This window comes from Nymphaea colorata, chromosome 7 (assembly GCF_008831285.2).
Source record: "Nymphaea colorata isolate Beijing-Zhang1983 chromosome 7, ASM883128v2, whole genome shotgun sequence".
NCBI lineage: Eukaryota > Viridiplantae > Streptophyta > Magnoliopsida > Nymphaeales > Nymphaeaceae > Nymphaea > Nymphaea colorata.
This window is the reverse complement of record NC_045144.1, coordinates 21,937,960-21,962,690: the sequence shown is the minus strand read 5'-3', so window position 1 is coordinate 21,962,690 and position 24,731 is coordinate 21,937,960. Positions and strand designations below refer to the sequence as shown.

The window sequence follows — 24,731 nt, the reverse complement described above, 5'->3', positions numbered from 1 at the left end:
GGATTGTCTCTTAGTTGACATAAGTGCATGTAGGCACACACCTTCTGTTTCTTCTTTTCCTTTAGTTAGGTTTAGCCTCAATTCAAAGTAAGCATTAAGTTTGTTTAGTATAGCCAATTTGTGATTTTACATTTTTAGTTTATTTTATAATAGTATAAGTTTTATTTACATTTGTTTATATTCAAAGTATGCACGAAGGCTTTGATGTTTTTGGTGTGAGTTGCCTCCTAGGATTTCAAGGTTAAGGTGAGGACTTGCTTTCATTGAAGATTTATTTGGAAGATTTAGTGTACCTCATCCAAGAGGACTCGAGCTTTAGACTTAGGATTGCATTTGTTTGTTTGGAGTGATTTTAATTAGTGAGTTTGTATAGACATTTTGACATTTAGTTTTAATAAAGTTGAATTCAATTAATTCGATATCAGTCTTAAATTTTGTTCCCATGTTTGATCCATTCTCACTACTGCTATAGAGATAAACTAATATAAATTTTGTGCAATTTGACCTTGATTTTATTGAAAATATTGTTTTTAAGGAAATTCATTGCAAAAATGCAATGCAATTATACTTTAAGGTGCGTCATTTGTATCATTCACCAAAATGTTTTCATATGCATGTCTGCCTTAAGGTGCATCACTATGCAAATGTTCTATTTATTATTAGTAACTATGGCTGATTGAAATCCAACTTCATCATTGCTATCATATTCTTCATAACTACTAGATGATGAAGTACCACTGCTCGAGCTTAACTCAAGCTGAAGTTGACTAGTTTTGAGTTGATTCATATATATATATTTTTTTCTTTAAATGAAAATGAAAACAACATAAAAGGTATTAAAATTTATCAAAGATTACCTACATCCCCTAAAGATTGAGAATTAAGGAAGACACGAGTGGAGTCTAGTTTAAACAAGTCAAACACATGTAACTTGAACTCGACTCATTTGTAAATTAAACTTTAGCTCGAGCTCAGGCTCAACTCATTTATTAAAGGAGTTGAGCTTGAGTCATGCTCATGCCGGCGAGTTCGAGCGGAGCTTGGACATCTCTCTGCATATGTGCTTTCAAGCCCTCCTTCAGAACATGTAAGTTGCTTCGGTCTGTCACGGGACAGTCACGCAGCTTTCTCTCAAAAGAAAAAAAAGAAGAGAATTTTGAAATATTTTATTTAATAGCCACTTTTTGACATAAGTTTGGCGGTTAATTGAATGAAATCCAAACAGTAAGCTCGTGATTTAAAAAATTTTCATTATAGGAAAAGGGGTTTCACTTATTTGCTGCTTTGGTCTTTTGGGATTCTCTGGTTGGAAAGTGGTGCCGTTACAATACTAGAAGTGGGGGAATATACCAATTCATGGTAGGTAAAGTGGTCATCGAGAAGAGAAGGACTCGGCCGGCCTCCGCCTTCTCGGTTGCTTGGTGGAAACCGCACCCGGTAGCCCGAGGGTGGGAAGCCTATGTCACCATGATACGCCGGGTCGACCCTCGTACACGTACCGGTACGCCGGTACGTGGTGGTAACTTGGTTCCGACAAAATGAAAAAAAAAAAGGGAAACCACACGAACGACACTCGTCTTCTCCCTCTCCGCCTTTCGAGTTTCTTCCTTATTCCAACGGCTGGTGCTTGGGTTCAGTGATTTTTTGGGCAGCGGCGGCGGACGGCGACCCGCGACGGACGACCCGTGGACGGCGACGGCGACGGACGGTGAGTGGGCGACGTTCGTCGTTCGGCTTCTTCCTCGTACAGTTGTTAGGGTTCCTCTCCCCCTGATCCCTGGAGAGTCTCTTGGTTCGATCTTTGTCTCAATCAGCTGGCTCCTTTCCTCGCATTCAGTCAATCGGTAAGATGCGTCGATCCCCTGCTTTTCTTCCTCTTGATTGCCAAAGAGTGGAAAGCCATGATCCGTCCCTTTGATTTTTTTTTTCACACGAATTCCTATTTCAGTTGCTTTTCCATTTACAGAAAGAGAACCTTAATAAACATCCATTCCTTGTAGTATGCATATGCAACGAGTTTTTTTTTCCTTGAGAGAGTTTGTAAATTGTGGTATAGCTGAACGACTAAAAGCTTAACAACATCAGTTGTTTTGACCATCTGCTGTATCATCAGAATTATTGTACCTTTTTAAATTCATATTCTTGGTGCTCTTGTTTAATCTGCATGTGGTGGTTGCAAATGCTTTAATGAAAGGAACATTTTATGTTTTCTTTATGAGATTGTATGTAGAGAACTATGAACATTGTCTTAATGATGTGTTGATATCATTTGTTTTTTTCAAAATTTATAATTTTTTAATTAAAAAAATAATATTATCACCGTACCGCGTATCAAAATTTGCAAAAACGTCGTACCCTTACCCACACCAGCACCTGTACCCGTACCTAGGTGACATAGGTGAGAACTCTGAGAATCTGGATCTCCATTCATCGATCATCTTTCTTTGTTGCCTTCTTTTCTTGTGGTCTTCTCCCGACGTCTCTGTCGTGTTGACCCTTCCGATCGTCCTCCATGTAGGAAGGGGGCCTATGGACGGGTGCGACATGTGATCTCTCTATCTCTTTCTATTTTCGGTGAAAGAATAGCTGTTTCTCTTTCTTGGAGGGCAAACCTGTATCGGGTGTTCGCATCTTAATCAGTTCCTGATCAGAATTTGTCCTTTTCCAAAGAAGTGTTCATGTTTGTACCGTGGATTTTTTTGTCTCTTTGTTGTTCCCCATGAATTGGCACATTCGCGAGAAAACATCCAAGTCCTTGCAGCTTAATCTCGTTCGTGGGCTCCATGGTGGGCTTTTGCTACCATTTTTCTGCGTCTGTGGGTTTGTTGTCTTTATTCATCCCACCTACCATCCCTCCAATTCCTTGCTTTTTTGTTTCCAAATTTGTATGGGCCATCGTTATATGCGAGGAACCTTTTTGTCTAATTCGGATGATCATTGAAGCCAGTGTTGTATGTATCATATGATACAGAGATACGTATCGTATCGTTTAGTATTTACGATACGATACACCCTCCGTATCATAAATGAGGGGCGTATCTTTCTTGTATCGCACGTATCGTACCATACAGACTCCGTATCGTACGATACGGGACCCCACGAAGAAAACGCGTGGGAACCAGACTTTTCGTGCTGCGGCAGCTATTGCTCTCGCTGTTGCTCGCCGCCTGCATCACTAGCGCCTCCCAATGCGGCGACCGTTTGCTGCCTGCATCTCCGCCGCCGCTTCTTCCTTCTCCTCATCATCCACGATCCCTTCGTTGGCAGCATGCAGCGCGTCGCTCCCCTATTCTTTCGTGCTCATAGGACAGGGGCGGCAGAGCAACACCACCCGCTTCCTCCCTCCTCTATTCCCGCGCTGCTGTTTCCACTACCGATCTGCAATGCGCCCTCAAACGATTTGGGGATGAAAAGCACGAGGTCATTCTAGTGCGGCGGCAAATTGATCATACTTTGGCGGTTTCGGGATTTTTCTTATGAAGCAAAAAAAAAAAGAAAGGACAACCGACTTATTGTGATCGGTTTCGAGATTTATTCTTTAAATCAAATATGGATCTAACTAATCGGATCCAACATATACATATAGACTATAGTTGTCTCAAATCCGATATTAATGCCATCATTAGTTTGTATCAGTTCCTCAACTGCATGCAATATTATTCATGCACAATTAATTATTTAGAACAAACTTAGTTCATTTAATGATGAAGAACATATTATTCTTTATTTTTACTGATTTTTTATGATTTTTTTCGATTTTTTTCAATTTTTTTCTGATTTAATTTTTTTTTTAATTTATGATACGGTTACGATACGTTACGATACGGCGTATCTTAAAGCCAAAACGATACGGCTTACAATACACTTTTTATAACATTGGTTGGAACCACAAAATGGTAAAACTTGGTGGCGCTTCTGCTTTTAAGCTTCTGGGAGTGAGATACAATGACCTGGAGTTATAGATTTTGGATAGTCTTCACTGGTGTTGGAGTATTTTTCGTGCATAATTGCTGAAGAGAGGTTTAAGGAGTATTGCACCATTGGTTAGGACACTGTAAGGAAATTAACTGGTATAGATTTACTCTTAGCATCTCAAAATTTTACAGTTGAAAAAGGGAACAAGAAATGTTCTTTTAGCTCATGGATACATGATGGGTGCTCTTTCAAGATTCAGACATTGATTATAAGAACGTTTAGTTAGTTCGCTGTTGCTTGACATGCTGCACCATTAGTTTACCTTTTTTTTTTCCCTGAATTATTGCTGGATCTGTTTTAGCTGTCGATGTTGTTTGCTTGTATGTCCATATCAGCTGCTTTTTGCACTACTAAGATTTCTGTAGGTTCCCTTTCATGATTGAATATCAAGATATAACAATTTTGTCCTTAATGTTTGCGGGTCACAAAGCTTTTCTCATATTTTGACTGTATGCCTTTCAATGATGAGCTACCTTTCAAATTAATTGTGAAGGTCATGGAGCATGTCAATGTGATGCTGATATTGTTTGTCCTCTTATAACTGGAGATAGCTTCCTTTTTGTTCAGATAGTCTTCTGGTCTTCTTTCACAAAAATTGAGCAGTCTTTCCTGTCATGAATCATTTCCTTTGACATGCATTTCTACTGAGAGTTCACATGTTTCTCTTCCATATCCAAGTTGTACCACTTTGAAGCAGCATTCAATCGATTGTCCTTTGTGAGACATTCATCCTAAGTGCTTCCTTGTTCAGATAATCTTCTGGTCTTCTTTCACAAAAATTGAGCTGTCTTTCCTGTCAAGTGCTTCCTTTTTGTTCAGATAGTCTTCTGGTCTTCTTTCACAAAAATTGAGCAGTCTTTCCTGTCATGAATCATTTCCTTTGACATGCATTTGTACTGAGAGTTCACATGTTTCTCTTCCATATCCAAGTTGTACCACTTTGAAGCAGCATTCAATAGATTGTCCTTTGTGAGACATTCATCCTAAGTAAGTGCCAATATTGGTTGCTTAATGATGCAGATATGATTGCTTGGCTGCTTATGTACATATCCTCATCTAAAGGATTACTGTAGTTGCATGCTAGCTCTGTTTGGTTGTACCAGTTTGTAAGTCAGTGGTGTCAAGGCAGTCTGGTGCAGCCAAAGTACCTGACTGTTTTTGTCAAAATTTGGGTCACATCAAAGTCGGGCTAAACAAGATTATGCTAATCAGGTGAAATAGAAGGTGCTACAGTTGTCAAAATGTGCAATTGTTTTATTGGGAAATTCCATAGTATAGTTGATCGTTTGCAGCTAAAATTTAAACACGGAAACAGATATTTTTCTTATATGTATGTATATATCTATATATACTCTCCCTGCTAACATACTTGAAGTTGCACTATTGGACTCTAATTTTGAATGAGGCTGCATTGTGAGACAAGCTTCTGTGGGCTAAAGTTTTGTGCATATCATAGTAACTAGACCATTTTGTTCCAATACATAATGTAGTGTCTGGTGTCCCATATGTTACCATATGGGGTGGTATCATACAACATAAATAATATGCCTTGTGCCATGAATACAAATTTCACAATAAAAAAAGGACCCCTATCCATTTTTTTTTCTGGGTTATAAAACCCCCTTGTACTTGACTTGGATACCCTCTTAGGAGTTGCATGCGTGGGATCTCTTGTCATTTTAAAGAAGAAAACATCGTTCAAGGCTTGATCTATGCATAGGATTAATTTGTGGTTGAAAGAAGAGGTCTTTCCTTATCTTTGTGCATGACAACATGTTTCTACATCAAAAGTTACAAAATCTTCCACTTTTACCATACATTTCCTTTTTTTTGAATATATGGCTTCAAATGATCTTGCATGGCTATGGTTCATTCTACTAAGAGATGATAATCGGTTAAAACTAATTTGTAGGTTTTGTAAGAAAAAGAATCAGAGATCGGTGTGGTAATTGGCTAAACACCACTTAACAAAGACACATGAAAATGTGGCCCTATGCTCCTCTAGGGATTGGCCAGGAGCTGTGCAACGGTGGTGTATGCAGATCATTGATGGTCTTTGAGTCAAAAATTAGAAACAGAGATAGAAGATGGGATATAGTGAGCTCCCTAAAGTGGAGGATGAGGAGGATATTGAACTTTCTACTTTTGATCTTGTTGTTGTTAGTAAAAAATAAGATGTGATTAGTTCCAGGACAAAAGGGAAAAGGACATGGCATACAAGAAGTAGCTATAGCGAAAAAAGAAAAAAGAAAAAAAAGGAGCTGGAACAAGTTATATGTCTTGTAGGCTTGTAGCAAAACACCCAGTGACAGCTCAAGTACTTTTGCCTGAATCAGAAGTTCTTTATTTTCTTAAACTACTCTTGTGAGAGGCTCCATGTTCTTGCAAGGCACTACAGGATGATGTCATTGTGATCAAGGTGCTCAATAGTTGACACTGCAACTTGGAAGTTGAAGGTCTAGGGCCAGAAATCTTTAGTAGGAATAGAAACTTATGACCTTGAAAATATCTCGTGGGGCATGGAGCAATAATTGATGGCCATGAACACCAAACAAGAGGCCCAAGTGATAATGGCTAGCGCATTCCTAAGAATGGAGACTGGGCTATAGCCATTCATCAGTCTGGTCGAAGATGAAAATTCCTTGTGCAACCTTTGCCGAATCTTGGGAGGACATAGGACATGAATTCTTTCTGATGTGTCATGGTCATTCCAACGTCTACACCAAATAAATATTGCATGAGTATGTTTAGCATTTCTTCACACTACTCCTTGAACTTGAGAGATGTGAAGAAGCAAGGCAAGCTGTTTACTATGAGCAGCCTAAAGCTTTAGTCATGGGCAGTGACCATGAAGGTTGAAGGCTTGAAGCAGTGGACATGTGTATGTGACTCAGTGATCAAGGGCGATTTTGATGTCGTCCTTGACCGCCAAGTTCTTTGGCTAAAACAAGGTGGTTGCATATGCAGATATGCTTATCTCAAGTTCTTGCCATGGATGAACCATGGCCTTTGTTACTGTTGATACTTTGAGATCGAATTCTGCATTATAATTTCTATTGATTCTACAATTTCATGGGTAGAATCGTTTTCATGGATATATTCAAAATATCGTGCCAATATTTGGATTACTGAAGAAAATGAAAAAAATGGAAAATCTCGTGATACTCTTTTTTGAATTTATAGCCACAATGCTAGTGTTACCCATATCGCATGATATAGGCCCGTATCGTGCGATACGTATCGTACAAGTTTGAAAAACCTATACGATACACTTACGATACACGATACACTTGTGTATCGTAGGCGTATTGTCCGTATCGTGTGATAGGGGGCCGTTTCGTACGATACCATCAATACACCCCTATATCGTATTATACGAGGATAAAATGAATTTTTTATTTTTATTTTTTACAAAAAGACCTTTCACTTTATTTTTCTAAACATGTCTAAAAGTTGTGAGAGGGGGAAGTTTTACTAGTTTTTCTACAAAAATTGCACATTTATGTAATAAATCATTGATTTAGGGGAGAACTCGCTGGTGGAGAAGAAGGTTTACTCATGGCCCCATGGGGACGATGAGACCTTGAGTGATGATAATCATGATATATTATATTTTGTGAACTTGTAATGTAATCTAAAACACTTTAAAGTTTAAACATTAAAATTGTGATAGAGCTTATTATGTTATTAATATTATGAATTTCTTATTTCTGATTTCTAAATGTTTAATATATTATGGTTTATGAATGATGTGATGAGTTTTTTTGTATAGAACACATTTTTTCCGAAACTTTCTTTGCTTTGCCTGATTTTACTGATTTTTTCTAATTTTTCTCTATTTTTCATAATAATTTTTTTATGAATTAAAAATTAATTTACAATACGCTATGCTACTTTTATGATACATTACGATGCAGTGTATAGATCGGCCCGATCGATACACATTGTGATATGCCTTTTACAACATTACAAAATACATTTATTCTAGTGTCACAGATATCGCAATATTTTCAAAAACATCGCAATATTATCGCCAAAAATAAGAAAAACGAAAAAAGGGGGAAAAATCGTGATATTTTGAAAAAATTGGGAAACAATATTTATAGTGTTAATATCGCATTTTTTTTCATGATTTTTTCACGGTCTTTTCATTTTTCTATTTTTTAGCATTGATATTATCATGGATTCAAATATACACTTAAAATAAATGTATTTTCGTCATTTTTATTATCATTAAAACATTCCTTTTGTCACTGTTATATAGTTTCATTTATGCTTTCTTGTTAGTTTCTCATTTATTTCATTTATACCTAATTTTTTTAATTTTTTTTAAATTTCTGAGTTTTTCCTGAGATTTTTCCAAAAAATGCAACTTTGCCATTAAAAACCTGAGAAAAATCTCGCTGTTGAAAACCTGGGAACGATATTTGTGACAATGATTTATTCTGATATTTTTCCATTTAAAAGAAAATAAATGTGCAATCTCCACTCTCTCTCTCTCTCTTGCGTGCAACTTCTTGTCTCCCACTACGTGCATATTTATTTTGTGTGCGTGTGTGTGTGTGTGTGTGTGTGTGTGTGTGAGAAAGACAGAGAGAGAGAGAGATGCGTGGATGGTTCTATTAAGATTGACTATTAGACTCATCCATGTATGTCTTTCTCCCTTCAAAATTTGAGAAGCTATTATGGATTTTTTTTTTTGTAAGAAAATTAATACAAAGTTCCTAATTTCATAAAAGTGTTATTCTTTGCCTATTTTGTCTTTTTGCTTTTCTGATATTTTGCTAAGGAAAACAAATTTCTAAATGAACTTTACAGGAAGCTCTCGCCAAGAACAACCCGAGAATGATATTTATGCCTATGAGTGGAATAAAGCACAAACAGCGACTTGCCTTGCCACCTTTTGCGAAAACATTTGAAGACAAGGTAACAGACAGGAATGCTCTTCTAGAAGATGGACCATACCATTGAGGTAGTTTGTGGTGCTGAATTGCCTGCTCAAACTATTTATTGGGTGTCTCTGCTTGAGTTTGGTTTATAGAAGTGATTGATGAGTTGCTTAATTCTGGCTACATGAAGTCATCCAAGCATCTTTAAGAGCCCTGGTGTTGTTCAAAAGAAAATAACCATATATTTCACCAGCTGTAGAACTCTGAAGTCTGAACAAGGCTGCTACAGAAAACTAGTAACCGTGAGGTCTTTTTTGGTAGAACTTATGCAACATTGCTCATCAACTTTGAGTTTTGATTGGAATACAATCGAGTTCAGATCAAAGGAAGCTAAGTACTGCTTTTGTGACTCCTTGTGGTTTATGTGAGTATCACAGGCTGTTCTTAAAGCTGACAAATGGCCATAAAAAATTTCTGTACCTAAACAATTGGTTCTTCTGTTTGTAAATCGACGATTTTGTTGTTTCTACAGTTATAGCCTCTCTCTGAAGGGTATGTGCATCATCTTGGACTCATGTTTGGCAAACTAATAGGTCAACAACCTTATGTGCAAAAGAATGGGCACTCTTCCTTTTACGCTTTCTGAGTTAAGGGAACATCTGGATCTAGTTTTAAGGTTTGGATGATGGTTGAGTGGCCTGTCTCTAATAGATTAATGGAGTTTCTGTTGTTTTGGCTTGGCCAATTATGGTAGCTGCTTTGTGCTAGGATATTTGCATGTTCCTGCACTGTTCATTGACTCGGTAAAGGGCCGTATTGATGATCATGTTCTGTAGAAACTCAAAATGACACTCATTCATGGTGCTGTTTTCAAGATCTTAGGATTTTTCTGGCCTCTTTCGAGGTGAAACTAGATGCATTAAATGTACAACATAGTTTATCTGTAGGATGGCATCCTATGGGACTATGGAAATTGTAAAAACTAAGTGAAAGCTTATGTCAAATGGCTGCAGGGTGTGGGTGGAGATACATTTTCAAAAGAAAAAAAGGGTTCTGGACCTCTGGTCCATATATATATATATATATATATATATATATATATATAGGAATTGAAATCAGCCGGCTAAATGTTGCTGGATGGTTAAATTGTTAAAATCAGTTGCTAAAAATGTTTAGCCAGGGAACACTAGCAAGATTTTATGATATAGCAATGGTTTGTGTTGGTTTAATGGTGGTTTCACGATTACAGTTATGCAATATGGCTAACTGTAAAGGAATCCCCACATAAAATGACGATGGTGCCTTACCCATTAAAGGCGTGGAGTTGTGGCTTGCGCCAAAATGATTATGTGTGTGCTATGAGAAGACCTTGAGGTTTGGATTATGATTTGGTTTAGGTTATGTGTCTGCTTTCTCATACAATTACCTAAAATTAAGCTGATAGACAGTGTGTATCCCTGGGAGGTTGACCAATATGTGTTGTTGATCTTAGTGCCCTTGCTGGTCTAAATCTAAGGATTCATACATGGTGTACAATTGGATTTTCAAGCTTAAGCTGGTTGTAGGTGTCTCAGCCTTGGGTCTGAGCCTTTTCTAGTGCAAGATTGTTTTCGCCAGCCCAAGGAAACACTGGACAGGGGTTAGCTCTTCTTTTTAGAAAGGTTTAAAAAAGAAATGTCAGATTGTCTGGATCCGTGTTTGAACTTTGATGGTTTTAATGATGGGCTTAATGAGGTGCTTATCTTACCCAAGGGGGATGCAATTGTGCACTTGCATGAATATGATGAACACCATACATTTGGACTGAAGGTCTTATAGCTTAGGCTTTACAAGCTAGGTTGAGTTAGGATTAGTTCAAATTGAGTCTAGTTGAATGGAGCAACAAGTTGGTCTCAGGTTGCATGGTTATGCAGCTTATGCCTAATACAGGTCATGCCTAATAGGGAGGATGGGTGTGCGCAATGGCCTGAAGTTTGTGTTGCGGTGAATTAGCTTTAGGTAGTGCTGGTGGTTGAGTCCAACCTTCCAAGACAGTTTTGCTCAGTTCTGTTGCCATCACATGGAATTACACCTGATCCATAGATTGTTTGGTGCTAATTGTACTGCCTGCATCTTGTGCTTGTAAGGTGGCACTTTGGTTAAATCAACCTCTGCATCCTTAAGGTGTAACTTGTTTGTGCTTGTACTTATCGTGGCAACTTTGTGTGCCTGTTGATGTTATCCCATGTAGCTATGTGAGTCGAATTAATGACATTTATATGACCAAAGACTAACATGCAATTGCTACTGTGTATCCTCCTAAGATTGACATCATAGCTGTTTGTGTTGTAATTGCACGAGTGATTGATGAGGTGGGGAATACCGTCATGTATCTGGAGGTGCTTATCTTAAAGTTTGCAATGTAGGTTTCTTGCCATACTCCATAGGGCTGACCTAGCAGTTGCTTACCCGTTCAGGTTTTAGATGAAGCAGTGGAGCTGGGTGATACATGCTTTATCTAGGAGCAGGAGGCATATGCATTGGTGTAGTTGAGGAAGAGTTCACGTACTTGGATCCTACCTTACTACACCTTGCTAGCCAATGGCTGAACTAGTTTAATGCATAGACGAGACTAGGAGCAACCAAGAGTTTTGGAGGCCCAAAACATTGTTTGGTAACAATCACAAAAGATTATCTGTCTTGGTCAGATAGTATAGGTCGTGGATGGAGTGGCTTTGCGCACGGCTTAGTGTATTTGTCTGCAATCAGCAACCTTGTTGAGCTGGTTAGTTGTTACTGGCTGCCTGGACAAACGTAGCTGAACCTTAAGATGTGTTGAAAGAGTAAGGACCACAATGGTGCAATTCTGAGACCCATTGCTGAGAGATCAAGAGCACTTCCAAACAGCGAGCATGAGGGACCATATGCAAGGAAGGTTTGATTTTTGTGTGGGCAGCCTCAGTACTTGGTGAGACTTCTTGAAGGCTCTCAAAGTTCTCAAAGCTTGACAAGGTTGCCAAGAGTGTCTCGGTTATTGGCCAAGCATGTTTGAGGGTGGTATGACACTCGACCATCTTGAACTCTTAATATCGAGGGAAACATGTGAAGTCTCCCCAAGGCTGCTTGTGGCTCACCTCGTGTGTTTGCTGTGAAGGGCTAAACACCCTGATTGACTACTGTGTGCCAGTTCTCTGCCACTTGGTCAAGCTTTGCCCAATCCAAGCCATGCAAATTCTATGCATCAGAGTGGCCTGGGGTGGTTTAAGCTGGGGTAGTTAGAGCAAATCAAGCCCCTCCCAGAGCTGGCTAGTCAGTTGACGAGTTGTGTTATACTGGTCTGGCTACCCCATGAAATCTATGCGAATGACAACCCATTGCTGCCCTCTTAAACCCCTAAGGTGCATTTAGCTGGTAACCAATCTTGATGTGCAAATGTCAGAAATGACGCCATTTGCTTACTTCTCAATTCAGGTCCAGCTCTTTAATAATACAATTTTTCTAGTTCTTCTTTAAACTCTTCCGCTAGCAGCTATGGGATCATGAACTCTGGGAAGACTTCCAGCCATCACTTTAGGGGTTAAGACGGCCCTATCACACGTCTACCGAACACTAGGGTCAACTGAACCCAATTGGGTGACTGCTCTTTCCATTTCCCGCTCCCTTAGCCGGTTCTTGAGTATCGCCCATCCATCCTTGTTTACCGGAGTCCAATGCAGTCTGGGGTTCACCAGTGCATCCATCTACTTGTACCTAACATCTGATGCCTCCTCTATACCAATTCTTGCTTGAGGAAAGTGCTTGATTAACCCTATTCAAGTTCTAACCAAAGTCAGTTTCTAAACGCGCATGTGCAGAAATATGTAAACCGATCAGATCCACGACCTTGGGTCTCTACCCTAGCAAGCTATTGCCGAGTTTCCCAAGACAACTGTCACATTTTATTCTTCTTGTATCCAACTCTTAATCCCCATAATTGTGGCTGAGACAAGTCTTATTATCTAATCTCCATTGCCTGTGCAAAACCGAGAAAAATCACTTTGAACCCATTCCTCCTGACTCTAACAATAAACTTAAGTTTTCAGGTTTATATCTCCAGACCCCTTGTCCAATCGCGTTGGGGATTTGATATCTTGACAACCACATATTCCCCTACTGAAATCAGGCTTGTTGGGCAAGCAAAGTGGCAGGAGCTTCTGGGGAAAAAGTGTTTGTCCAGAAAATTCTGTGTGCTTTGTCTACCTGGAAGAATTCTGCAGTTGATAACTGCATGTCTATGTCAGTCTGTATATTGCGTCTATATGAGGGTCATGTCACTGGTGGTGCTGGAGGTTCTTGCTACTAAGCGAGCTGCATGAATGTGCAAAAATGCTTCCCTTTTGAATATGACGTATATATTTCGAAGTTTATAGTCAATGCTGTATGACGGATTTCACTGTACTTTATTTTCAAAAAGTAGCTTTTGGTCATGATATTTCTTGTGTGAAGACTGCTGTTATATCAGCAGAGCCTCCCAGCTGGCCCTCCCCACGTGCAAGGGCAGTAACTAGGGAAGAATGATTGGGCACATTGTCACATGAGTGCAGGCGTGGTAGGGTGCCTTCACATCTTTCTATCTATCTATATGTGCATTTGAGTAGCGTAAAGTATACTAACCATCAAATGCATACAGCCACACCTTTGTGATGTAAGCTGTCTATTTCCAATCATTAGTGCTGCGTTAGTAGAGGGAGTTGTGTCAGTCTTTGGTTCTATACAAAGGGGATATCTTGCAATAGTTACTGGTTGGAGAATAAATCTCTCTCAATGCTTCCTCCATTTTCCTTATCCCTATGTTGTTCCCTTTCCTTTTTTTGGCCCATGATAGTAGCTGTTTTAAGCAACCAACCTCAAAGCCATTGTCACAAAAAACGTGTACAGGTATTATACAACGAGGAAAAAGACGGGTATAATACGGCAAAGTTGTATATCTTGCGAATAAAACGGTAAAAAGACGGCAAATTTTTAAAAAATAAATAAAACATCCTGATAATTATATAAAAATAAAGTAAATGAGAAATTAAAAAAAAACATTGAAAAATGACTACATAAGCAACAAATTAAAATTAGATAATGAAAACTAACAGTCTGGCAAACACTAAAAGCACACTTTAGTACCCATTTCAGCAAATCAGTCGGCAAATCACGATCCCATTACTAGAAACAGCATTTTATAAAAAAGGAAATTCCAAAAAGAAAAAGAACAAGCCTATTCCTATACCAGAAGCCTTCGTCAAAAACATCGATCAAGTGACGATTAAAACAGCGAAACCGAAACAGAACACTGAATCGACCCCACAGCGGCACAATATCAACTATCAACTACTTCTTCAAGGGAACAGAAGCACTTCTAGAGATCGACGGATTTTTTCCAGCTTTATAAACACTAGGCATATTAGTGTTAAAGTAACAAGGATCCTGATGAAATTACTGGCAAGAAGGAAAATGCAGGGGAAACTAGTCCATGTAAACAAATTAAAAAAACGAACATGGAATAAAAAAAAATAAATCCACCGAATGAGAACCTCTCACCTCTCTTCCGTCTGGCATCCCCTCTTCAGTCAAATGCCTTCTTCAGCCGAATGAGAACGAGAGGGAGACGAAGGAGAGGATCGATTTTAAGTTTTTAACCTAAGCCCTCTTTTCCTATCTAAAAATACATTTTTGCCATTAAAAGGGGTGATCAACTTTAAAAAAGACCAACCTTTTTATAAATGTTACACGCTGTGCCATTTTTTAAAACTAACCTCGTGCCTTCAAAAAAATCGCGAAAGACGCGTTTTATACGCGTCTTTTATTTTTGCCGTTTTTTTGAAAAAAATGCGTCTTATTCCCGTTTTAGTTGCTAGAGAGGTTTTTGGCGTATAATACGCGTTTTTTTTTAAAAAAAGCCGTTTTTTGTGAATCAAAGCTCTTCCATCCATGGGTGCCATTCCTTGAGTCTGCACATCCCAAGATTGATCCCTTGTGTAAGCCCTTCCATTGGTGATTACCTCCTTTGAAGCCATAACCATGAAATAAAGGCCTTGATAATAGGCAGCGCTAGCATCCTATGTGGAACTCTGTAGGTGGCTATAGAACATGTGTGGGTAATATGCTTTTGTGGGTCCAGTAGGCCTTTGTGCTGTAAAGTTGGTGCCAATTTGCTTCCATGATCCTTCTGCTGGTTGAGTGTGCAGGCTGGTAGGCTAACTTTAGCATAGATTGGTTATGCCTCAAAAAGTAAAACCAAGAAAAAAGTTTCCCCTGTGACAACTACCTGCAGGAGAGTTGCTTAAATGTAAATACTATTGGGAATAGTTGTCCTACTCAAGTAGATAGTTGAATTAGCTTATTGGCTTCTGTGTATATTAGCAACTTATCGCTAGCCTTCCTTTGTTCTTCTTACTATTTGTTATAGTTGGTCTATAGGCTCCCAGGTGTTCCATTCATGGAACGTTTGCCTTTTCTATGTTAGAAGATCACATGCCATTCTTATTTTGCACCTTCTCTAGTAGACATTATGTTGATGATTTACTTACTGGACCTTTTGCATGTTCCTGTCACTTTTTCTTGGATTTTTCATGTGTCTCCTAATTGTTTGCCTATGAAGTCCTTTTTCCTGTTTGTTTTCCCTTCAAATGGAAACATAATTTGGGAAGGAAAGTTTGCTTACAAAGAGCGGCATGATCTGGTCTTGACATGAGGATATAAGCAAGGTGTGTTGCAAATTTCCTTAGATATTAGTATGACCTTTAAACTCTGAAGCTAAGTGTTACAAAAGTCGGAAAACCTGCCTTTTGATAACTTAGTGGGAAAATTCCTGTTTCAGTTTTGTGCCCTGAGTCCTTAGCCTAGCTATCTTTGAAGATCATAATGAACTTGGTAAATTTCTTTTTATGAATTATTGGTTTCTAATGTTTGATGTCTTTAGCTGTGTAAGGGTTCATCAGGTGATTTGGTCTTTTGATAGAAGTTGCACGTATGTAGACTATTAATCTGGCTTGAATCAGAGAATTAGCAATTTCCTCAGCTTGCTTTCCTGTCTTGTGCATAAATTCATACTCAAATTTCCAATTTTTTGAAGTCCACAGCAGTTCTTTCCCCCAAACTTCAATTTTCTTAGGTCCTAAATGAGTAATATTTTCATGAATCTTTGCAGGTTATAAGAAAAAGGTGTTTCAGGTGTTTCTGATTATTAAATCAGGTAAAGTTTCTTAAGCCTTTTTCATGGCAGAGAGGGCTTGCGTAAAGCGTCTGCAGAAGGAATACCGTGCACTATGTAAGGTATTATTTTCCTCTCATTTTATTCTTTTTGCTGTATACCATGCATTATGCATGGTAATGTTTTTTTCCCTCTTTATTTTATTTTACTTTATTTGGTGCATGTTAGCTTTAGAGTTACACAAAAATTTTGATGTTTTAATCACTTTGTAATAATGTAGTTTGGTGCTTTTAAGATTTTTCATGCCGTTGAACATCTATATCTACATTATATTTCTTGAAAATTGCTGAACTTCTTTCTGCTTAAGATCCATCAATCCTTTGTTATTGTCCTCCTGTTTCCAGTGGCATATATGTTCATTGTCATTTTTTTGTGATATGCCTTTAGTATCTTAATAACTTTGTGGTTTTCTGAATTTGTAGGAGCCAGTTCCACACATTTTAGCTCGTCCAAATCCGAATGATATCCTCGAGTGGCGTAAGTACAATAGTTTTTGTGAAGTTTATAGTTTTCTGGATTTTCATATCTCATGTTGTCAGCATCTGTACTTTTAGCCTTATTATCTGTCCCTTCTAAAGTTAATGGTTAAAATGACATGACTGTAGTGCAATTTTTCCACAAAATGATATACAAGAAAAAATCCAATTCCAAAAGATATCTTTTTGGCAGTATTATTATCATGACATCTTTACAATGCAGGATACTTTTATTTATTAGTTTTTAATTTCTGTCGAAGATCTTGACACATTTATGCTTTAGTCCAGTGTCACAGGTCTTGCCTTTCTATCAGCATTCTTTTTCTCGAGTACATGATAATTTGATTTTGGCATTGTTTTGCAAAATATAATAATTTTTTAATGTTTTCCATTTTCTTTTTTTTTTTGCTGCATTTTTTGGAAGAGAACACTGATGTTTGTGACAATACTCTAGACTGCTATCTTGTTTTCCTTTTTGACTACTTTTTCTCTTTTGTCCTTTGAACATTTCTTCTGTTGTTCCTTTCTGCAACTTGGATCTTGTTGACGTGACCTTGGTTTTGCAATTTTTCAGATTATGTATTAGAAGGGAGTGAAGGAACACCATTTGCAGGTAAGTGAGCTTTGAAATGAGCAATATACAGCACTATACGTGCACATTCATTTGGTTGGGGGGAGGTGTGAGAGTGAGTTTGTGATGTAGTTGGAAGTTACTAAAAAAATGCATTGAACCTTTCCATGAATCAAGTCAAAGGAGGCTTTATTGTCACAGTCACCCTTATGAACAGCATAAAGATGCTAGTAAACAATCACCTACATTTGGCATTAAGGTTCACTACATAAAAAAGATAATGATGCCATTGAAAACAATTACTTGGAGACACAGGGTCCTCAAGAGGGAGTAATCCGTCCTTTATATGCAAGGAAGGGAGGACTAGCTGTTGGACCAGATTGGTCAAAGTATATTCTTGATCTGAAATAAAGACTGACAAAATAGTACCTCAAAAAAGGAGAAAAGATAAAAATAAAATTTATCCTCATGATGTATAGATTAATGTCTATATTATAACAACAAACACATATATACTTCAAGTATATATACACGTCATTATGCATATAGACAATACATATTTATTTACATAAATTTTAGCAGTTACATGTCTCGTATTTGTAATTCCCTGGATTGCGATCCAAAAACTGATTTTTCTTGATCCCATTTAGGTGGTATTTACTATGGAAAAGTAAAATTTCCCTCTGACTATCCGTTCAAACCCCCAGGAATCAGGTATGTTAGTGGTAATTCAAATTGAACTGATTATGGAATAGTGAGAAGTCATGTTATTGCTTCATTGCTGCCTAAGAACATTAAAGTTCTGATGGTTTTTTTTTTTCTTTTTCTTTTGGTGGTAGCATGATTACACCTAATGGCCGGTTTGCTACACAGAAAAGAATTTGCATGTCTATGAGTGACTGTAAGTTTATTCATTTAAGTTCATGTGCTTTGCCTTGTATTGTTTCATGTGGTTTTCACATATTGGGTGATATATTCTTCCTTTTTTGCTTCAGTTCATCCGGAGACGTGGAATCCCATGTGGTCAGTGTCAAGGTGTGTTGCTTACCTCTTCTATTTGCATATATTATCTGAATTTATGTTTTTATGGTTTACCTTTTAACATTTGCTCACCTTTTTTTCTAACTTTCGTACTTTTTTTTATCAGCATACTTACGGGGCTTCTTTCATTCATGGTAAGTGATTAAGTTATCATAGAGAAATGTTTCTGCAGTTTTCTGGCTATTAGGTACACCAATATCACCAAAATATCACAATATTACTACCTTTATGAAGCTAGTTAACAATTCTGGGAAAATGCAATGACATTTTCAAGTATTGCTGGAAACACATATTTTTGGATCATCCAAGATATGCTCCTCAGGTTTTCAAGAAGGTCCACACTTTCATATGTTTATTTGCGTGACTTTGTTTTGATTCTATGGCAGGAAGGCATACTTGCTTCTTATATGTTTCTTCATTAAAGAACTAAGTAACATATGAAACCATGTTGTACTTTGTATTTAATTGCAATATGTTTAGTTTTTGAGGAAAACCATCTCTTGCAAAGAACTTCGGGAGAAACCTTGCTGAGGAATTGCTGGTGACAGCACTAGAACTGTGCTTGGCAGCTTTCCTCAAGTATAGACAGGAAGTTCTTCACAAGAGGCCATGTTTTAACCTTTTGCGAAGTTTATTGCATAGGTTGCATTTTTTAGTACTATAGGCAGGACTTTGTTATTCATAATAGACTATGTGCTGTCTTTTGGTGAATTTTATAGCATATGTCACTTCAAATATGAATTATCCGGCACTACTAGGAAATTTGATAATTTCCTCTTTAGTGTTTATCATTATCAACTCTGCAAACATGCACATACTCAACACATGTTTGTGGACATAGATGCTCTTTAAAGTTGATGTGTGCTGGAACATGAACTTGTAAATCTATTTTGTAAGGTAGGAATTAGCAACCTGGTTTTAGACTTAGTTAATTTGGCTTTTGGCTAAGGAGTTTCCAGTGTATTTTGTCAATCTGGTTACAAGTGACACCAACTACGCTGGGAACCAGAGTCCTATCATATTTTCAATTTTGTATTTTCATTTCTTAGAAGTTTTTCTTAGGGCTTTCCCTTTTTCGTGTTGAATAATTCCAGGAGTACTTGAGTTGTAGCTTAACGATGTTCATTTTACTCCTTATAGATGGACAATAGTCCTACCACCGGCAGCGTGTCTACCACTGTTGCTGAAAAGCAAAGACTTGCACGTGCTTCACTTGCATTCAACTGTAAGAGGTAAATGATTACTGCCATTGACAAAGTTTACCTTGCTCTTGGAATTTTCTCGGATGACTGATTTTCTGTTGGTTTAGGTTTCATGAAGGCTGTCTTTCAGTAATCTCATGTTCTGTTTCTGTTTTGCAGTCCAATGTTCAGAAAAATGTTCCCTGAATATGTGGAGCAGTACAACCAGTTACAAAATGCAGAAAAACTAAATTCAGATAGATTGGCAGAGAAAGAACAGCCTCATGCTGCATCTGAAACTGAAGGCAAGGAAAAAGAAGATAATGGAGTACTTGACAAAAGGAATCAGCGGCATACTAGCAAAATCCCATTTTGGCTACTGTTTTTTATATTCTCTGTTCTTTGTGCGATTATGGCGTTGCCACTTCTACTGATTTGACTTCTGATGATGCTCTAGAATCAAGGTGCCTTGGTCCTATTTGTTTCAGATGTTGAACTCATCAAATGATTAAGGTCGGTCCCAAAGCATTTCCAACTATGGATTGCTTAGGATTTACACCTTGTGACCAGATGAATCTCTATTGACTGGTGTACTGACGCAAGGATCGTTAGACATCAATGGAAATCTGGAACACGTTATCATCTCATATACATAGGACATTGGGTGTGCCTCCCCCAATTTCTTGGTGTGATATTTTTTGGACTTGGTTATGTAATTGTCTCTTAACGAAGTTGGTAGCTGTGATTCTTCTGTAGCCTCTCATCACATCCTTTAGCAACTAATAATAGCTGGTTGCTGTCACGTGATTGTTCTGGTTTTTGTCTATCCATACATAATTGTGTTTGAAAGCTTCTTAAATTGGGCCGTACCCTCGCATCTTACAGCTGTATCCATGAGACACGGGCAGGCTCTCTTGGTTAGTGTCAGACACCCTCAATCTTGTGGCAGACTTTCAGTGATTTTGTGAGGACTCTTGAAAGGAAAAAGTTGTACTAAAGACAGCAAAGAAGCTTTTTGTCACACTAAAGTTCGAGCCTATCTGAATTAATGAAAATTTGTGGTTTTGCTTGATATATTTAAATCAGGTTATGGCCAGCAATAAATCGCCAGCAATAAATCGAATGCATTTGAAAGTCGCTCACTTATGAAATAGGGACCGGTTTTACGTGGCAAAAATTGATTAAGGGTGTTGTCAAAAGACGGTCTTTCTTCTGAATATTGAAGTAAATCCTTTTTCTTTTGTAAGTTGTTAACCTGTGTACTTTGTCCTTTTTTTTTTGTCTCTACTGCATGAGGGTTTCTTTGAGATGGCAGAGGCAATAATGTGAATTTAGCAAAATCAAGGCTTGCCCTAGACGAGGTTCTTGACGGTTTGATTTGCCAAGAACTTGTTTATCTTAAAAAGCCAAAATAACTAGGCCCAATTTTTGGGGACAAGCATTGGGAGGGTGGTGGAGGGCTCCCTTCTGCCGGAGCCAAGGCAGACAGCGGTGAAGAAGAAATGCATGGTTTTATGAACATGTACCAGGAACAATATATTTTGACTTGTGTGAAAACTAAAAAAGGTTTTAGGTTTAGCTTTAAAAAAGACTTACATATGCATCTTTAATCTGCAACGCATTTGCAAGAAACACTGTAAGATTTTGAATGTTACCTAATAACCACCTAAAATTCATGTCTAATCTTCAGGTGACCGCTTTAGTTATTCCTATCTGGTTAACTAATGTCGGGTTGAGTTGGTAAATTGTGATGTCTATACTACCCCCTAATTCTTCACAAACAGAAAGACTGAGATGTCCCCCACACTCTCTGTCTCTAAAATCATTATCTTACCTTTATGGTGCCCCTTCATCCACATACACTAATTCACACCATTGGAATCCTACTAAAAATTCTCCCCAAGAGCACAACCTGGAGCTTGATTAACGACAAAATTCATTCAAGAAGTTGCACAAATGACTTCTCAAGGTCAGTCACTGAAAGTATGAGTGTACATGAAGTAACATGATCTTCCTTAACTCATACAAATTGACAAAAGAACAAAAACATACATTTCTCTTGGTTTCTCATTAACACTAACCTTAACAGGATAGGCAAAGCAAAAAAAAAAAAAATGCCATAGGCCAAACTCTTTTCCTCCAAAAGAATCATCAGATTCAATAAAGGAAAACCAAAGAAGTAGAGAAGAGAACATATTCTTGGGAGTGAGTATATCACCACAAGAGATTTAAAAATCAGTGATGCTGCTTTTGCACTGCAAATATTGATCTACGACGCAAAAAGGAGCGTTCATGTGGTGTCATTGAAAGTGACGTCACTGCTAAAATAGCGACACTTTTGTGCATCATCATTGTTGCCAGTAGCGATGCTTTTGTACATCATCGCTGCTTTAGGTAGTGACATTCTTGTTCGTTGTGCATGCAATCAGTACCACTATCATACATTGTTGCAGTTGCCATTAACGATGCTCTTATACATCGTCACACTTGCAATTGGTGATGCTCTTGTACATCGTTATAGTTGCAATTGACGATGCTCTTGTATATCATCGCAATACTTTGCAGTGATGGATCAAGTCATGTCATTGCTACAAGCAGCGATTCTCTTTAAAATAGTTGCAGTTGCAAGTAGCGACGATCATAGACATCGTTGGAGCTACTTCCGATGAAGCAGCATGTCATGTCGCTAATGTTAATGTCGTTGATTGGTAGTGTGTTAGCAGGTTTCAATATGCATATCCATTGCTAGAGCCAATTACCTATCATTTCAATGTCGAGAGAGAGATAGTACTAATAAAGAATAATATTGTACTATTAAAAATAATATTTACATATTATCAAATAAATGTTCACATATTGGGTTTGTGTACGTACAACATTGAGGAGGCCTATTGGTGTGACAGATCAAAAAATCTAAGTGGTGTCTCCAACATTACAAAGTCCGGAGCCAGGCAAACCTTCCTCAAAGTTGTATTACATGTCAAGAAGGCGTAGATCAATCTTTGCAGGAGCCTTGTACTTCAGATTAAATTTCAACCAAGGAAGACCGGCTACAATCAGGTTTGACCTCAACTTTCTGAAAAGGCGACACATCAAGTTATAAGTATCAGGAATAGTCCACAAGGAATGATAATAGTGGATAAGGTATACAGGACCTACTTAATGCAGTATAAAATGGTATTGTAGTCCTGTGATCGAAAAACCTGCACTAGAATATTCTTCACACATCAGGAAAATAATACAAGGTTAGATATATGACTAACTACATGTTCATTGAGCCTGACAAAATATATGTGTGCAAAAAAGAGTCAACCAAAGAGAAAAGAGGATGAAAAGAGTTCATATTGATTGCCCAACCATGAGCACCAATCCTCAGAATTCCCAATGTTTATCCTATATTCTTATGTCAAGGATCATTTAGAGCAGTTTTAAGTAGTGGTTTTCTGATGAATAGCTATTGGACACGTTCAAAATGAATAAATATATAATAACAAAGGTACACATTAAACATCGTTTAACTGATATTTCCCAAAAAAAAAACCTCAAAAATGTAATACTTGGACAACAAGGGTTTCTTCGATATTCTGGAATTTGGGATCTTTTATCTTTTTCTAATAACATACTCACTTCAAAGCAACACCATTACCTAACACAAATTAAAATTTAACTGGGAGAAATGGCTTTAACATGTCCTGAATTTTCCAATCAAATGGGTTCAAGCTTGATGCTTCCAACTTCAATAGAATTTCATCTTTCCTTGGAGATGGTATTGGAACCTCCACATGCTGCAAAATTAAATAGTGCAATATAATATTGCATAAACCAACAGCATATGCAAGAATTAAATAAAAAGTTCAAACTCCTGCATTTCGTAATTAATTCATTTGAATTGTTTTATATTTATTCTCAAAGGCTGTTACACAAAAACGAAATGTTGATCCGGTTGTAACTTTCTTCCATTAAGGAGTGATAGAAGAAATATCTGAAAATGAAACATGAATTCCCAACCAATTGTCCCCTGGCCTAGTGGTAGTACTGAATAACCTCATATGCAAAGGTTGAGGGCATGAAAGCTGGTATAATAAGGAGTAAAAGAGGGAAGAAGCACACGTTCCAAATAATAAAAATAAATTGTATGAACCAAATCTGCATTGGTACTTGAAGTTCTATTACGTAATTTAAGGTTCCACTTCATGGCAATATTTTTTTCGGAACAAAAGAAAGTAGAAAAGCTAAACATTGTATGTTCCTGTTTCCAATTTTACCTACTGGCTATGTCACACGGGTGCGGATGCGATACGGGTATGGATACGGGGATACGGGTGCGGATACGGTAATTTTCAAATTTTTTGGATACGAGGACACAGCTACATTAAATATTCTAAAAAATGATAACAATAAAAAACACATTAAATTAATAGTTCACTCTTACAATCTTGTGAGAAAATGTGTTTTATCACAAAAGTACTGAATATTTGAAAGGATTGTTCATGGAAATAATTGGATGCATCACAAAAAATTAATAAAATGAAAAAAAAACATTAAATTTTTATTTTTTATTTTTTGCCGTGTCCTAGCCGAGTCCCGTGTCGGAATCGCCATGTCGGCGAGTCGACATGGGTACGCGGCCTCTTTAGCCGCATTCCGTGTGACATAGCCTACTGGAAGATGTGCTACTGACTTTCTTAGATTCTTATTTGCAGTGGGAGGAACTTGAAGGAGAGTTTGATCAGTTGTATTAGAGGAGAAAGATTTTGAGGATCACATAAACGAGTCATATGTAACTAATAATGGCTTTTCATATGTCTAACTTGGCAGAAAATATTGTATTTATGGAATCACACGTTATAAGAGAAGTTGATACAAGCTCCTAGGAGCCAGGATTTGGATACCTGACAGTTAAAGTAGGTCCCTTCACGCTCAAGGTTTCTTGCTGGTCGCTTTACCCATGTGAGAAAGATGATTGATTTGGGCTTTCTCCTTTCTAACCTTCTTTGCTTGTACAAAATGGTTTTTGGAAGGGTTACTGACATACCTCATCCTTTCTGCTACTTGGAAATTTGCCATTGACCATCAAGAAAAATGCAGAAAAGCAGATTCACCAAAATGGCACAGTATTGTGAAGGGTTCCATGATTCTACCTGAGATAATTATCTTGCAAGAATCTCATGGGGCTGTGATGCACTGGAATGCAAAGAACAAGAAATTTTTTCTTTAATATTTTTGGAAGGAATTAATGGCGTGCTTTAACAAGCAAACATCATAGTCAAACCTCTCCACTATCAATCCAAGTCAATAATTAAGGTATAGTAAATGTAACGAGTGGCGTTTTGGCAGTTTGGGCTGGATCAAGGTCCACACCCGGGCTCGAATTCCACC

General features: G+C 37.7%; 1 protein-coding gene across 3 annotated transcripts; it reads left to right on the top strand.

The window, feature by feature from the left end:
* Positions 1 to 1,456: 1,456 nt before the first annotated feature.
* Positions 1,457 to 20,107, top strand: LOC116257589 (ubiquitin-conjugating enzyme E2 34-like). Of its 3 annotated transcripts, none has more exons than XM_031634493.2 (11): positions 1,457 to 1,844; positions 8,794 to 8,901; positions 16,021 to 16,145; positions 16,506 to 16,560; positions 17,134 to 17,172; positions 17,781 to 17,844; positions 17,970 to 18,031; positions 18,126 to 18,165; positions 18,278 to 18,305; positions 19,312 to 19,403; positions 19,533 to 20,107. In XM_031634493.2, the coding sequence occupies exons 3-11, from the start codon at positions 16,089 to 16,091 to the stop codon at positions 19,789 to 19,791; spliced, it is 696 nt and encodes a 231-aa protein (XP_031490353.1). In that variant the 5' UTR covers positions 1,457 to 1,844; positions 8,794 to 8,901; positions 16,021 to 16,088; the 3' UTR covers positions 19,792 to 20,107. The 3 variants fall into 3 exon arrangements, with proteins under 3 accessions (XP_031490353.1, XP_031490354.1, XP_031490355.1); XM_031634494.2 differs by having other exon boundaries at positions 8,794 to 8,947; XM_031634495.2 differs by lacking the exon at positions 8,794 to 8,901 and having other exon boundaries at positions 1,462 to 1,844.
* Positions 20,108 to 24,731: the final 4,624 nt, after the last annotated feature.